This window comes from Cheilinus undulatus, linkage group 2, assembly GCF_018320785.1.
Source record: "Cheilinus undulatus linkage group 2, ASM1832078v1, whole genome shotgun sequence".
NCBI lineage: Eukaryota > Metazoa > Chordata > Actinopteri > Labriformes > Labridae > Cheilinus > Cheilinus undulatus.
Window position 1 is genome coordinate 10,020,613 of NC_054866.1, and position 16,749 is coordinate 10,037,361.

General features: G+C 39.0%; 1 protein-coding gene across 1 annotated transcript; it reads left to right on the forward strand.

The window, feature by feature from the left end:
- Positions 1 to 1,978: 1,978 nt before the first annotated feature.
- LOC121522200 (T-box transcription factor TBX1-like) lies at positions 1,979 to 15,314 on the forward strand. Its single transcript, XM_041806348.1, has 8 exons — positions 1,979 to 2,105; positions 3,467 to 3,641; positions 3,717 to 3,818; positions 7,351 to 7,522; positions 7,622 to 7,777; positions 7,891 to 7,958; positions 14,498 to 14,607; positions 14,985 to 15,314. The coding sequence occupies exons 1-8, from the start codon at positions 1,979 to 1,981 to the stop codon at positions 15,149 to 15,151; spliced, it is 1,077 nt and encodes a 358-aa protein (XP_041662282.1). The 3' UTR covers positions 15,152 to 15,314.
- The last annotated feature ends 1,435 nt before the right edge of the window (positions 15,315 to 16,749 follow it).

Below are 16,749 nucleotides of genomic sequence, written 5' to 3' on the forward strand. Positions count from 1 at the left end.
GGTTTACTCTAGCTTATTGACTGACATGAGATCTGTTTAAATAAAATCTGGTGTTTTATGAGGTCTATCTTGGGTCCCACAGGCTCAAAACAGCCACATGAGGCCTTACATGGCACTAAAGATTTAGTGACGACAGAGAGGATGTCCAAGACCATGAATTACTATTATTATTCAAACTATTATAATCAGTTTTATCAACATCAGTATTTTCTTAATTATAATGCCATCACAAGTAATAATAATAATGATGATATCAAAAATAATAATAATAGCGATAAGAGTAGTAATTATTATAATGATAATGTATGAAGAAGAAGAAAAAGCAGGAAGAAGAAGAAATGTAGGAGTTGGGGTCAAGTGGGTACACAGCAGTGTGCAGGGGTCAGCAACCTTTTCTGTTAAAAAGAGTCATTTTTTGCCCAAACCGCCCACCAGAAAATCTTTGAACAGCTGAAAAAAAAACACATCTGAACCTTGCACTTAAGGCGTTACAGTCAATTAAGTCTGTGTCTACCAAAATAACTGATTGAGAAAACCAGTGTTAATTTCATCAACTAAAACCATTTCTAAAACTATTCATCGACAGCCTTTTTTCCATGACAAAAACTAGACTAAAACTGACAAAAACTAAGTTTAGTTTTTGTCAAGATGACTAAAACTAGACTAAAGTGTAATGTAGTTTTTGTTGGACATTCAAAATCTATGATATATCTCCACTGTAAGTGAATCGTTCAAAATGCAATTCATCTTTTTTGCCTCTCAGCTGTAGAAAGCAGGAACCCCAGGTTTAGGAGTGCATAGAACACACTACCATGATTTGGTACCAGATTTAGGCAAGAAAATAAATGCTTGGACTAAAATTAAAGAGTGAAATGTAAGGACTTCATATGGACTAAGCTAGACTAAAATGTTTTGAGTTTTTGTCGACTAAAAGTAGACTAAAACTAAAAAGGATAGAAATGACTGAAACGAAAATGCATTTCGTTTAAAGACTAAAACTAAAACTAAAATTTAAAATACCTGCCAAAATTAACACTGGAGCAATGGTAGGTGACCATCCATTGATGTTTTATCACTGATAAAATCTGTGCTGCACCATAAATATTTATAAAATAAAGGTAGAAGTAAATGTCAAAAGCTACACTTTTTACAGATAAAATAAAATCAACATTGAATTTGAATTCTTTTTCATGTTAAAAAAAAATTCCTTTATTTAAATTTCCTGGCACAGCAGAGAGCCACTTGGGAGGGGCAAATGAGCAGCTACGGAACCGTGGGTTGCTGACCCCTGGCTCAGGGTCATTGGCATGTTGGAAGGTGAACCTTTAGCCCAGTCTCAGGTACAGAGCACTGCAGAACAATTTCCATGGTGCTGCCACCACCATGCTTCACTGTTGGGATGGTACTGAGGAGGTGATGAGCAGAGCCTGGTTTTATCCAGACATAATGTTTAGAATCGAGGCCTGACAGCTAAATCTTGTTTGTCTCAGAGCAGAGAATCTTGTTTTTACTAGTCTTAGAATTCTTCAGGTGCTCTTTCATGTCTTTTGCACTGAGGAGAGACTTCCTTATAGGCACTCAGCCATACCTGAGGCCTTTGTTGAGTGTCATGTTTGACTGTGTGTTAGAAATATGGCAAAGTCAAAAGAATGGTTTCAGAAAGCTAAGTCCCTCACAAACAAGGAACAGGATACAAAAAGCAAGGCAAAGGCACTGAATATTCCTATAGACACCGTTGGAAGCATAGTTTCAGTTCAGTACCCACCTTACTGTACTCACTGAGGTTTCAGTGAGTACAGTAAGGTGGGTACTGAACATAGGCGGTTTCCATGCCAGAACTCCAAGACATTCACCACTACAGGCCCAAAAGCACAAGAAAAGTCAGCTCCGATGTGCTCAAAATCATATAAATAAGGCACAGAGGTTTTTGGATTCTGCTCTGTGGAGCGATGAAACAAAACTGGAACTTTTTGGCATGATGGATCTGCAGTATGTCTGGATGAAGAAGAAAGAAGCATACGCTGAGAACAACACTGCGCCCACAGTTAAGCATGGTGCTGGCTGCTTTGCATCCTCTGTTACTGGAAACCTGCAGCCTGTGAAAGGCAAGATGGATTCATTGAAGTATCAGGGAAACCTAGGATGCAATGTCAGCATACACACCCAAGAATATTACTGAACTGGAGGCCAGTGCACATAAGGAATGGTCTAAGATTCCTCAGGATTCTGGGTATGCACCCTTTTGCAGGAGGTCATAGAAGCAAAAGGGTGCTCTAAGTACTTAAGATGCTTGCCATGAAGGCTAGAGAAGTTTTAAGTTGCAATCTGAATTTGAATTTGGGGACACTACTTCAAGTATTTGTTGAGTTGACCTATTTCAATTGCTTTTGATCGATTTTTTTCATCGCAAAAAAGCAGAAAGTCTGCAATTTTTCACATCAAACCTGATTTTCAAAGGGGGTTTAAATATTTTGATTACAACTGTATTCAGGCCATATTGCCTAGGGATCCTTAAGAAAATACCTAGCAGATATAAATGTGAAAAAAAAACACATTAGCTCAATCAAAACTACCAGAATCCATATTCAGCCTCATTTGCAATCCAGTTTCTCATAAAATCAATTAAAACTTAGGTTTTGTTTCAGTTGACAGCGCTGTATGTTTTTGTGTTGCTCTTGAGTGGGGGTCAGCTTTTAAGATACAAATGGGGGCTCAAAGTAAAGGTCTGCAAACCGTTGCACTAATTAGTATGGTGTTGAAACTCTGCTCCAAGAAAATTGCCTATGAATAATAAAAGCAGTTTGCTGTTGTCTTCATCTGTCCACACCCGCTAACACTAGGCTGATTAGGATGTTATTAATGCCCTATGGTTGGTCAAGTCAACCTCCACTTTAGGCTTTAGGCTATATGAAACAATAGACAACGCTAGCAGGGTTTATGTGCTTCAGACAGGTTTCGACTGTGTGTGTGTGCATGTGTATGTATTGTATTGGCTGTTCTCTGGGCAGCATGTGCGTGAGGCTGTGATTAGTGCATGTCACTGGCACTAGGAGTATTGTAATGGATGAGGCAGGCATGGAGGTCCCATGTGAGAAGCTCAAGGTGTATAAAAGAAGCCTGCTCCTGGACACTGGCAGTCCTAGCATGCTGATGGCATAGAGGATTTTTGCTTTTATTTCTACATTGCAGAGAAAAATTAGAAATCTGGTCCTTGACTGAGTTTAAAGTGACTCACAGAAGCTGCTATTGGTTCCAGGGGAGAAACACAAGAGAAATCAACGTAACAGGAGATTAATTCACATCATTTCTCTTCCACACCTCTGAATCATGAACGGTAAGTGGCTGTTTTAATAAACTTTGTAAGCTAAATGGACAATAATATGAACTATTAATCTGCGACAATTAAATACAAAATCCACACTCAATGCATGTCTCTCCTCTTTTGTTAATTTTTTTTATTCTCTAGGCCCACAGCTGTCCCAGAGCTGCGAACTATCCATGTCCTGCTGTGCAAATGGGGGGTCACTGCCCAGCTCCAAGGCCCCCCAAGTCACTGGAGTCAGAGTTCAGCTTGAGATGCACGCACTTTGGCAGCAGTTTGATCAGCTCGGTACAGAGATGATTGTTACCAAAGCTGGAAGGCAAGAATTTCACTCCTCACCTTTTATTCTCTTTGCTTAGGGCCTCTTAATGAAATCACTGTTCATGTTTTGCAGGAGGATGTTCCCAACATTCCAGGTGCAGATCTCTGGAATGGATCCTGCTGCTGATTATGTTCTCCTTATGGACTTCATCCCCGTTGATAACAAAAGATACAGGTCAGAGACATGTAATAAGGAGTTAAATTCTTACTATGCCATAGAGATTGTTCATTTTAAACATATAACTCTGTTTCCAAAAAAGTTTGGGCACTGTAAAAAAATATATAAACAACAGAATCCAATGAGTTGCAAAACTTATAAATCCACATTTTCTTCACAGTAGAACATAAGCAACTTATCAGAAGTTGAAACTTAGAAGTGTATTTCTTTTAAAGAAAATCAGCTCATTATGAATTTGATGGCAGCAGATAGCCAGTCTGATAGTCTTTGTGTTCATAAAAGAAGTGATTTTTCAGTCTTCCCATTTAGCTGCATGACAGCTGGTTAAGTTTTCCCTTTTTCTTTGCTATCAGCAGGGGTGTCTAAACTATGGCCCGGGGGCCAAATGTGGCCTGCAATCCACTTTTAATTAGCCCCCAGCAAATTTAAGAAATATAGTGAAATATGACCCACATTGGAACATGAAGCTTTTGCTTGACTGTACTGTTCTTCTTCATTTCAGCACAAGGCAGTGCTACAATGTTAACCCATTTAATCCCAAATTTTTCACTGCAACATAAGTGCATGCATTTCCTTCCTTAGACCCCCCGACACATATTATGTATGATTTTTTTTCATTTCATCTTGGTTATGTTAGTGAAAATGTAGGTTTTATACTCGGCAACAATTGTTGCCAGTGGGAAACCACATAGCCACAATCTACACAATGTCTTCAGTTTGACCTATTTACACATAAATAATCAGAATAAAACTAACATGTGTAACACATTTTAACTAGGAATGGTTACAATTGTTTCCAAAATGTTAGATACATAAAGATACCATGGCAATGCATGATGAAAGGAACCATCAATGACTGCAATGAAATTACTGTATTTCACAGTCTCATAAAATAGTTAACTGTAGAGCTCAGAGTTATTGAACTTAAAAAATAAGACCTGATATAGTTCATATCATGCTATATACATACATACATACATACATACATACATACATACATATATATATATATATATATATATATATATATATATATATATATATATATATATATATATATATATATAGTACATAACATACTATATAGAATAGTTAAAAAAAAATAAAATAAATTCACATTGTGCCAGTAGCTTAGACTGAAATAACATTTACTGTCCTACAACATCATGGCCATAAGATGAGTGTGTATAACATTATTCAGCAAAAACAACATCTTGCTGGTGAATATTTCCTGTATTTCAAAAACAGTGCAAAAAGTATAGCAGTGCATACTGTAGAGATGCAGTGCACCATTAGAGATAAAAATCAAAATATCTGTTTAACAGTCTCATGAACCACTTTCAACAAACTTGATTCATGTAACATAGGAGCAAGACACATCTCAAAGGCTTGTTGGTTCAGTTTCACTCTCCATGAAAATCTTGAATCACTCAATGTGGAGAGGTACAGCACACTTCTAGCATCCATGCACAGTGCGGTTGTGGCACTGTCTGCATCTTCTAGTATTTTCTTGTGTTGACAGGACAGTGATGTTTCCCATCTATTATCTCTTATCATAAACTCTTGTGGAATCCTGAGGTTTTGCAAATGCAGATCTTCTGCCTTGACCAAGAGGTGGGTTCCCATATCTCTTAAGGAGATCAAGGGACAAAATCTGCGACAAGGTCAGACATGAGCTGTCTTGGGTTGGTTTAAGACCAGACGTGCTGCTGCTTTCTGGATCATCTGCAGAGGTTTAACTGTGCATGCAGGGAGGTCTGCCAGTAATGAGTTGCAGTAGTCAATGCGTGATATCACAGGAGCCTGTACCAGGAGCTGTGTTGCATGCTCTGTCAGGTAGGGTCTGATCCTCTTGATGTTACAGAGGGAAAATCAGCAGGACTGAGCAGTCTAGGCCACATGAACCTTGAAGGTTAACTGGTCATCAATCATGACCCCCAGATTTTGGGCAGACTTAGTGGACATGAGTTTATTTGATCCAAGCTGGATATTGATCTGAAGTTCCAAAGTGGGACTGGCTGGAACGATGATAAGCTCAGTCTTGGACAGGATGAGCTGAAGGTTGTGGGGTCTCATTGTCCTCAGGACAAAAACAGGTGTCCCTGTTTTTTGGCTGGACACCATGGGAGACTCACCAAGTAGTGGCAATGGGCTTTCTTCATCACCAAATACTGCAGAAGTGAGAGGTGAGAGAGTGCTGCCAATTTCATCCTCTAGACAGGTCACTTCTGCTTCACTATTTAGAAGTCTAGCAGGCAAATGGTCTGTTTTACCTTGGTACTCTCTATCTGAGCAGTCACAATTACAGTCACTTTGAATTGCATCTTTTTCAACTGTAGGAATAACTGTGATGTAGCATACATCACTATGGGGTTCCTGAAGGTCTAGGACAGTGCCTACATGCACGTAAGAAAAGCGTAAGATTTTAATTGTTTCACTGATAAAGCCTTAAAAAGAGGTCTATGCATGCTTTTCTTGTCTAAAGACCTTTGTATAAACTCCTTAATAAATGTTTTATCATGTTTTTAGTAAATATTATATAACATATTTAGCAAGTCTAGTTTTGGCAGCACCCCACCCCCACACACCCCCGGGGGGAACCAAGGGTGTAGGATATCCAAAACCTCTGATAGTTTTAAGATGTGTAGAAAAAACCCAAGCAATACAGAATAAACAACTTCAACCTAGCCTAGAATAAAACTTGACATAACACTATGACTATGTTTTATGCTAGCGGCAACAAATGTTGCCATGCTTATATTTCCTCTTCTTATGATCAAAAGATACATGACGGCACATAGTTCTCATTATATATCAGTAGTAGACCCTTTAAAAGATACATGTTGAAAATATTTCAGTTATATCTGTACATCAAGGTATTTTACTTACTTCCTCTTGTTAATGATTGAGGCAGACATTTCATTCCGGAGGTGCAGGCAGGAAGTAAAGAGGCCTGGTCATGTGACCATTCACACTAGTTACATGGTACTGATACAATTTATAGGAGATAACCTATTCTTTAATTTTAAAACTTAAATTAGCTGCCCAAAGCCAAAACAACACTTAAAGAGATTCCAGAAGTAGAAAAAAAGTCTGGCAACTATTGTTGCCAGTGGGATTAAACGGGTTAATTCTGTAAACAAACATTTTGACAAGAAATTTTTGATGTGTTTTCAAAATTTGTGACCAAGAGGTAAAAACATATTGGCAGCAAAAGAAACAGCAATATCTAAATTTATAATGCCCTAATTAATCACCATTAGCCAATAGTCCATGGCCTATTGTGTTGTCAGTAAACAGTATGCATCTCTGTTGAGTCCAAATATTCTTAAATTAAGCAGATACTCTATTTTCATCCATTTCCCATTGTGCAGAGATCTGTATCTCAGAATGTTTTGCCACTCGCCCTGGCTGAGCAGGCTGGAGTGACATCAGTGCCTACCCTCTATTTTTAAGCTTACTTCTAATGTCTGTTTGTTGCCTTTGTTCAGCCTGCCTTTTTCACACATTGGAAACATGTCTGCATCAGATATGCCTTCCACAGCTCATCCTGGTTGGTGGCAGGGCGAGCGGATGTCATAGCCCCAAGCAGGATGCATTTCCACCCAGACTCACCAGCCTGTGGAGCCCAGTGGATGAAGCAGACCGTATCATTCGACATGCTCAAGCTCACCAACAACCTGCTGGATGATAACGGGCATGTCAGTCAATGTCTTCTACATGACTTTGACTTAATTTTACTTAAAAACTTAAGTTTTTCTTTATAGTTGATGGTTTTATATTTTGTCCCTTCTTGACAGATGATACTGAACTCCATGCATCGCTACCAGCCACGCTTCCATGTGGTTTATGTAGATCCAGCCCCCAACAGCTACTTGAATGCTTACAGGAACTTCTGCACCTTTTCCTTTCCGGAGACACGCTTTATGGCCGTCACTGCCTATCAGAACCACCGGGTATGTAGCCAAGGAAGAATCGGTTTAAAATCAAACATTACTTAGATGTATATTTAGACTGATTTAGTTCCTTCAATGCATTCAAACTAACTCCTCTCTCTTTTCTTTCTCAGATCACCCAGTTAAAAATTGCTAGCAACCCATTTGCCAAAGGCTTCAGGACCACGGACCCCCAGAACCGGTAGGTCTCTTACAGTAACTGGAGGAGGGAGTTGACAAAACATACTTTGTTAGTTCATGGGTGTCTTGCTTTTTGTATGCTTCCATTCCTTAATTTGACAAAAATTGCAGTTATTTCTCTTTATATTAGAAAGCAGCATTATTAATATTTTGAAGGCAATTACTCAGATTACAGTTTTAGAATTATTCCATAAACCAAGACCAAGTTTTTCATATAAAGGCACAATAAAGGATAACTATCACATCCTTTGTAGTGCATTTTAAAACTGGGACAATAATGCATTTAAAAGTGCACTAACTGTAGACCCTTGCAGTGCCGGTAATGTGCAGTGAATGTGTCTTGGGTGATTATTCTATAAAGACATCTGAGTCTGGAAGGCCCAGTCAGTGGTTCATCAGAATTCCTGGCTAGCATTACACCATGAAGACAAAAGAACACTCCCAGCAACTCAGAGAAAAGGTTGAAAAGTATAAGTCAGGAGCTGGATACAAAAAAAAGTCTAATGCAGTAAACATTCCTGGTGTTCAGTTAAATTCATCATTAAAAAATGGAAGGAATATGGCACATCTGCCTAGATCAGGCCGTCCTCACAAACTGAGTGACTGTGCAAGAAGGACACTAGTGAGAGAGACCACCGAACAGCTACGACTACTCTGAAGGAGTTACAAGCTTCAGCAGCTGAGATGGCAGAGACTCTGCATACAACAACTGTTGCCCAGGTTCTTCACCAGTCAAAGCTTTATGGGAGGCTGGCAATGAGAGAGACACTGTTGGAGAAAACGCAGATTAAATCTTGATTAGAGTTCACAAGTTATGGTCCAGTAGAAGAAAGGTCTTCGGTCTGATGAGACCAAAATGGTGCTTTTTGGCCATCAGGAAAGACACTATGCTTTGAGGACACCAAACAATGCACATCACTGCAAACACACCATCTTCACTGCAAAGCACAGTGGTGGCAGCATCATGCTGTGGGGATGCTTCTTGGCCCTGGAAGACTTTTATAGTTAGAGGATACAAAAATATCCAAGAGAGTTCAAATATAAAACATCAGCATGGAAATAAAGCTGCCTGTTAGACTGGTTTCATCATTCACTGCATCTATTGTGCAGGGAACCAAGAGTTCACCAAAAGGCATGTGGGAGACTCCATGGTCAAGTGGAGGAAAGTTCTTTGGTCTGATGAGACCAAAACGGTGCTTTTTGGCCATCAGACAAGATGCTATATTTTGTGGACACCGAACACTGAACATCAATATAAACACAACAGCCTCACTTTGAAGCAGGGTGGTGGCAGCATCATAATGTGGGGATGCTTCTTAGCAGCTAGCCCTGGAAGGCTTGTAAAAGTATAGGGTAAAATGAATGCAGAACTTAAAAAAAGGCTGTTCATGCCTGATCCTCGTGCAATCTGACAGAGCTTGGGCAGTTTTGCAAAGAATGGAGTTAAATTTTAGTGTCTAGATGTGCAGGCCTAGTTGAGACCTAGCCACACAGACTCAGTGCTGTGATTAAATACTAAATTGAATATTTAATACTGACTTCTCAGGGGTGAATATTTATGCAGTCACTTATTTTACATTACACGTTCAATTTGCATTACTTTGTAGAAATCTGTTCTCACTTTGACAGTTTTTTTTAATTAAATATTTTGTTTCAAAAAGCCAAATTATACTGACAATGAATGGTTTATAAAACATAAGGGTAAAACAACCCAAGCATTTGTCTGCCTTTGCTGAAAATTAAAGGAGCTTTTGGACAGATGGGCAAGTTCAGTCAGGCCTAAATTTTGCGTCACTGATTTATAAACCAGAGTTCTTGGAAATGTGGGTTGATATCATGACTGGATCAGAATGTGCCTTAATCAGTGTGTGTCATCCGCTGGTAAACAGTGATAAGGCAGCAGCCTTGATGAAAGTTGATCAGTGATCTTCGTGTGCAAAGATTGTGCAAAGATGCAGGCTGTTTTTCATTGATTTGTTACGAAATATAACTAGTGTGAGTTTTAGGAGTTTGCATACACGTGTTTATGTGTACAGACATTGTTTTAGAACTGTTTGTGACCATGCAGTATGCTTGAGTTAATACAGGAAGATTGTTTTTAAAAAATAAAGTTACTATGGTCAAATTTCACAGAGGTAAATTTAGTGATCTATAATAGTAAAAAGTAATTTATTAGTTTATCATAATGCAAAGTTGTGAGTAGTAGTAGGGGGTGGGGCTAAAAAATTGAACATGATTTTTCCTTTATTTGCAAGGCAAAAACAAAAGATGTTCCTCTCTAACCAGGTTGTTTGAAATGCTGTTTGTTGTAACACAACAGATGTGCATGTGTGTATGTGGATCTTAAAAGAACATACACTAAAATAAACTGGAAGAAATCACTGTAAATAGCCTCCATATATTATTATCTCTGATGACAATGCCCAGCACAGCCCTCTGATATTTTATTTACTGTAAGAAGATGTAGAAAAAGCAGTAGGGGATGCTGGGATAAGGTGAGCCAATTTTTACTTTCGAAGCATGAATCTTTGGGTGCTTTCACACTAGGGGCCCAGTCGCGAAGCCGGGTGCACTTGAGCCCAAAGTCAGGTTAGTTTTAGTCAGTGTAAATGTGAACGAACCGCACCTAGGCACCGGGCTCATTTGGGGAGGTGGTCTCCCACCTGGGAGATGGAAACTGCATCAAAACTCTGCTTTTTCAAAATTAGTCTATGTTTATTTGGTATAACGAGTAAAAACTTGGTGAATTCATTGCGATAAATCACTGTTTTATGTTGTCCTATCAGAGCTGTTTGCCAATTCTGCAAAACTTTAAACTGTGGCTTTGCTCTCCCACACACTGTTATAGTTGTAGCTAAGAAAACTTCTAACAGGGTGTCAACCTACAGGTTACAGTACACACAGTTAAAACAACACAATTTTAAAGGTGACCTACACAGGGGTGATTTTAGGAGCTGAAATGTAGGGGTTCCCTGCCCTTAAAGAATTGTGGCATTGTCTAAAATTTCTTTACTGAATGAGGGACAACTGCTGTTGCCTGTGGGGACATCCAGTACATTCAGACCTCCATTACTTTTTTCAATTTTGCTTTGATGCAGCCTGATGCTAATGTCAAAAAACATTTTTATACCATTATTCTACATTCAATTATCCTTGCAAAGCAGACTGACTGACCCGTTTCCTTGTTTCTCACTGGTGAATTCATCTTACAAAGTTCCTGTCTGAACCGTTAGAAAGCGACAGGGCCGATCAGCATCGAGGGGCAGTGCTTTCTGGCGTTGTGGAGTCATGACATAAGCAAGCAATAACAAGAGGCCAGTGCAATTATGGTGGATGCTGCTGAAATGCCAGTTTTATCAGAACTTGAAGACATTTCTTCATTAAAAGAAGGAAAAAGAACAGCAGTGAGTTGTTTTCTTTTCAAAAACATCAAAAGTCATGTACTGACGTGTCTACAGTCGCCATGGTTTGCGTTATGCAGTTCCCTATGGAGTTTAGTCCTCGGTAGTGGCTACGTCACGTGTTTTGTTGCTCTGATTGGCCCATAAAGATGTGACAGACAGAACGTTCATCCAATCACCATTCGAGTATTTTTCAAAGGCCATCTAGCGTGCCAGGTTTAACCACGCCCAGATAGGGGGCAGAGCGTTGTATCTGGTCATCATAAAAACGAAACTTCTTTCTGCGGGGGGGCAGTTTGTTCACATTTTTCCTCAATAAAAGGTGGACATCATGAGAATCCAGTCAATAAACGGTCTGTTATGACTCACCTTACAGATGAAAACAAGTTGAAGTAAGTGAGAGGAGGTGCAAAGGCAATTAAAGTCTCCTGTCATCTCATCTCTGTCATCTTGGATATGATGATGGGGAATTTTTTTAAACAGTTTACAAGATCTTGCAAAGCCAGTTGATTTGCGAGATCTCGCGAAAGTAGATTAAAATGATGTAGCAGTGACCACTTCCGGTTCAAACCAACCAAAACAGCTGATGGCAAGCATCCATGTGAGAGATTCATTGAATTTACTTAGAAATTGGTGTGTAAGAAGACATTCAATCCATGCTTAGTCGCAGGCATGCTTTTCGTATCAGCAAAAGGCATTTTTGGTGAAAGGGGACCCTGTCGTCGTAAACGTATTGTCTTTCGTTTGTACCCTTGTAGCTGTCTGGAGTAAGATCCGAGTAAGTTTTACGATGAAAGAGTCCCCTTTCATCCAAAATTTTACCCTTTCTTCCAAATGTTTTGCGAGATCTCACAAAAGTTTGTTTCCAAAAAAAAAAAATCCATCATCATTTTATAATTTTCTTCTCTCATGTCCCTTCCGGGCTCCATAATGGACTTTTTTGCTGTGTTAAAACAAAAACAATCTTTGCTCAGGTCATGACCTGAGTGGTTTCCATAGTGGCTTCTTCTTCTTTTTTCCTCCTTGGCAGGTTTGTAAACCAGCCAAGTGCATACCACCACCTGCTGTTTCAGACTGAGTACATATACAAGTGGGCCCGGGCATGGATAAGTGCTGCTGGTGTGAAAGCAAGCCAGTGGGAGGAAAAGGGAGGAAGCGTGCTGCAGTTTGAAACAGCTGGGCCTAGTGTGAAAGCGCCCTTTATTTCATGATCTCTGCTATCAAATATTGTCAGCATGAATCTACAAGAATGCTGACTGAAAATGTGACCGTCCCTAAAAAAGTGCCTACTATTGAAGTCACATTATATTTTTTTACCCTTATTTTATTTAAAACTTTTAATTTAATTTGCTATTTATTGAATGCTCCAAAGTTTTCTTTTAAACTTTAATTTATCCAAATCATCTCTAATATCAGTTCTGGTCATTGTTTCATTGTGATGTCTTTTTGTTGTATTTTAAATGCTCTTTCCTTTTAATTTCTGTAGAGCACTATGAGTTGCTTTGTGTATGAAAGGTGCAATACAAATAAACTTTTTGTGGCAGTGTCTATGGTCCTGTCTCTCAGACACAGAAGAGAAACAGAGAGAGGAGCTGCTTCTGGCTAAAAGTGTGCCAAGATACCACAGAATAAACCTGCCTATATGCAGTGAAGCCCTGGTTTGCTTTACTGGAATAACACTCAGCCAAAACAGATCGAAGGATCATATGGGTGCATTTGTTTTGCTTCGGAGAAGGGGATTTTTCTTGAACACACCTCCCATGTCAGACATGAGAGAAATTAAACTAAAAACAATAACTTGCATTGGCAGCATTTTATGATTTTTTAATTGATAAAATTTTGGGGTAAGCATGCTTTTGGGACTAAATGGAGTCAAGATTTGCTAGATTTGTGTGTTGGACCCTCACCTTTATCTTATACCAGGATTCCCAGGTGTTGTTCTGATTTCCAGACTACTATTTGACAGAGAGGGCAGGCAGCTCACAATGAGTTTTTCCTGTGTATTTTCAACACTTAAGGGCTCGTTTTTGTTGCCTTGTATCTGTGAGCCGTTGCTGCTGGACACTGTAAGAATCTTGAGATTCTCCTCTTTCTCACAGTCTATAATTTGACAAAATTCACTCAATATTTTGGCTTTTAATGAGAATGTTAACTGCTAATAATCCAAACAGCCAGAATACGAGAGGATTAACCGAATTATGTCCTAGTAGTGTAAGGTCAAAGGCAGGCCTATTTAGTTAGCGGCTCAGGACCAACCTCCAATTGGCCCAGCCTGTGGTCATGCCAGAGATGCAGAGGGCAACATGTTTCACAAGTTTTCATAAATTCCCACAGTATATCAGACAATGAATACAACACTCCATGTAGCCTAACAACAGTCTACCTACAATCCACTGCGTTGTTTTAAAATGTGGCTGGGGATGCTGACAGAAGTAGCCCCAAGATACCGAGTATAGAACATGTCCTTTTCAACTGTAGCTAAAACTTTGCAAATTTAGTTTTTTATGCACTTTAAGATATACCTGGGTAAGATGTGACCGAAATTATTAGTTACAGAATATCCTTTTATTTTTTTTCAAGCTAAAAAAGTGTTTCTACTTCCCCAGGTTATGTTCAATTACAGCTCTGTTGATGTGTTTTTATGCACTTTTTGATTTGCTTTTGTCATGTTGCCTATTTTAAAAGTGAGACTATGAATAAAAAGTGCATTTTATTCATCAAATTGATCTGTATTGGTTCAAAATTTGACATTACCAGCTGCTTACTGGGCACTGAGGTGGTGGTGGTGGTGGGTCAACTTACCTCATGTCACCCTAATCTCCCCAACACAAAGTAAAAAAAATGCTGACTCACATGGGATTTGTATGGGATTTATGATAAAGTTTAGCACCACCACAAATTTTGGATGTTGTGTGACATCATTCTCTTGCATTGTGACCCTGACCGTCATGTGAAAATGTAAGCCAAACAAAGTTCAGGTTTCTCATAGTTCAAAGAAAGCTTCGACCCTTGGACCTCTTGCTTATGTAAAAAGTTAGATTACTGTTGTCAAAGCTACTAGAAAAAGTACAAGTGCACAAAAAGATACTCAATCACAGCAGCGTGAGTGTCCCTGACTGTGTGGTGTGTCTGTGTTTAGAGGGAGTCATTCTGGACTTCTGGCAGTGTGGCGGCCACCAGAGGGCAGAGCTGAGCCTCTCGGCACCAAACATGGAGAGCAGAGAAGAAAAGGGCCAGACACTTCACCTAGTAAGTTATAAGGCTGGTTTTAACTGTTAGTATCAAATGAAACCGAAAAATACAAATGATCACATTAATGTTTTAACCTGTTTGATTACATTTTCTCCACTCATTGTGCCCACATATATTTGAGGTAGTCAGGTCATTTTATTTTTTTAATTTTCCATCAGACAAAACGTAATCACTTTCAGCTTTTTCAGATCCACTTTGCATATCAGATGGCCCAGCAGGTAATAGTATAGTCATTAGTAATAATAAAACAAAAAATAAGCAGGGTAATGCACTCATTCTTCACCTGGCTGCCTGATAGAGGATAAAACACTTCATCATTTTCACAGTGGTGGTTAATAATCTAGCTTTCCATCTGTGTTTGCCTGAATCTTCAGGACAAGAGCACCCAGCCCTGATGATGGGGGAGCAGTGTGGACTTTTACAGCACTATAAAGACTCGATGGGACTCACCATGGAGAGAAAAGATGGGGAGAATCTTTCATCACCAGCTTCCTTTCTTCCTGATTCTTCCTACTGGGACTGCCCAGGATCATCTCAGTAGACAGGCTTTGAATTATACTTTTAACATGGTGTATATTATTATAGTTGTATGTTAATGCCTCAGTGACAAAATGTTTTAATTATTACTATGTAAGTGCTCTATCTAGGCGATGTCCGTAGTGATGTGACAAATAAACTGCCCTGACACCCTGTGCATCGCTGGCCCCCATTGTTTTGTTTGTTTCCTGCACATTTTATCCCCTTTGTGCTACTCCTTTATCAATTTTTTCTACTTATCACCCATTTTTGACACTCTAACCCCTTTTCACCACTTTGTCCAGCCATTTTTGCAGCATTTCTGCCAGTCTTCATCTTTTAATTTATAACTTTTGCCCCCTTTAACCCATTTTTGCCACTCTTAGTCCTTTTTAAAAACTTGTCCAGACATTTTTTTTCCATTCTTAACCCATTTTGATAACTTTGGCCATTTCTAAACCAATTTTTGCCACTTTGCCATCACTTTTCACTACTTTATCCAGCCAGTGATCATCAACTGGCAGCCCAAGGGTCATATCAGGCCCCAAGAGGATCACTGAATTCAGAAAATGAGAGCAGGAAAAGAGGATGTTGTGGTTTTAAGCATATATTTTGGCTTTAAATATCTGCACACCAAAAATGATTAATATTGAAACAGCTTTACCCAGAATGACTTAACATTTGATCTGTTTTTACAGAAATCCACTTGTAAGCCATCATTAGTGAATATTGAAAAATAATAATAATAAAAAGGGGTTAAGACTGGCTGAAATGTTGCAAAAATGGCTGGGAAAAAGTGTTGAAAAAAGAAAAGAGGTTAGAGAGTTGAAAAATTGGTGATAGGTGCAAAAATAAGTTGTGGAGTAGCAAAAAGGGACCAAAAATGGCAGGAAAGTGGTGAAAATGGGTTAAAAAAAGGCAAAAATGGGTAAAAAGTGGCAAAAATGTTGCAAAAAATTGTTCGTTGGAGCAGTGGAAAGTGGTTGAAGAGTGAACAAATGTGTCAAAAATTGGTTTCAAAATGGCAAAAATTATCAAAATGGGTGAGGAATGGCAGAAATGTAGCAAAAATGCCTGGGTTAGTTATCAAAAATGGGTTTGAGAGGCAAAATGGGATAAAGGGGGCAAAAAATATAAATTAAAAGATTAAAACTGGCAGAAATGTTGCAAAAATGGCTGAATAAAGTGGTTGTAAGAGGTTAGAGAGTGGAGACAATTGGTTAAGTGACAAATATGGATAAAAAATGGCACGAAGGGGATAAAATGTGAAGGAAAGTGGCAAAAAAATGTGGTTAAAGAGTGGCAAAATGGGCAAAAAGGGGAAAATTTGTTTAAAAGTGGCAAAAGTGATCAAAAATGAGTTAAGAGAGGCAAGAACTTCTGCAGAAATGGTTGAATAAAGTAGTGAAAGGGCTTTAAAAAGTGTCAAAAATGGGTTAATATTGGTGCTTGATCACAGTTGGGGAGGGCCCATTCTCTGTGTTTTCCATGGGTCTAGCCAACTCTGTAGGCAGGCCTGCCTCCTTGTGGCCTGCTGCGTTCTAGGTAATAGGGATACATCTCACTGTTAATGCCTAAAAAACTATGTTTTGTGAAAGAAAATACAAATACTAATACAATTAT

Coding starts and splice junctions, on each gene's coding strand:
- LOC121522200 (XM_041806348.1), top strand. CDS start 1,979: ATGGATCTGCAGTATGTCTGGATGAAGAAGAAAGAAGCATACGCTGAG. Junction 7,523..7,621: donor TGCTGGATGATAACGGGCAT/GTCAGTCAATGT, acceptor CCTTCTTGACAG/ATGATACTGAACTCCATGCA. Junction 7,778..7,890: donor CTGCCTATCAGAACCACCGG/GTATGTAGCCAA, acceptor TTTCTTTCTCAG/ATCACCCAGTTAAAAATTGC.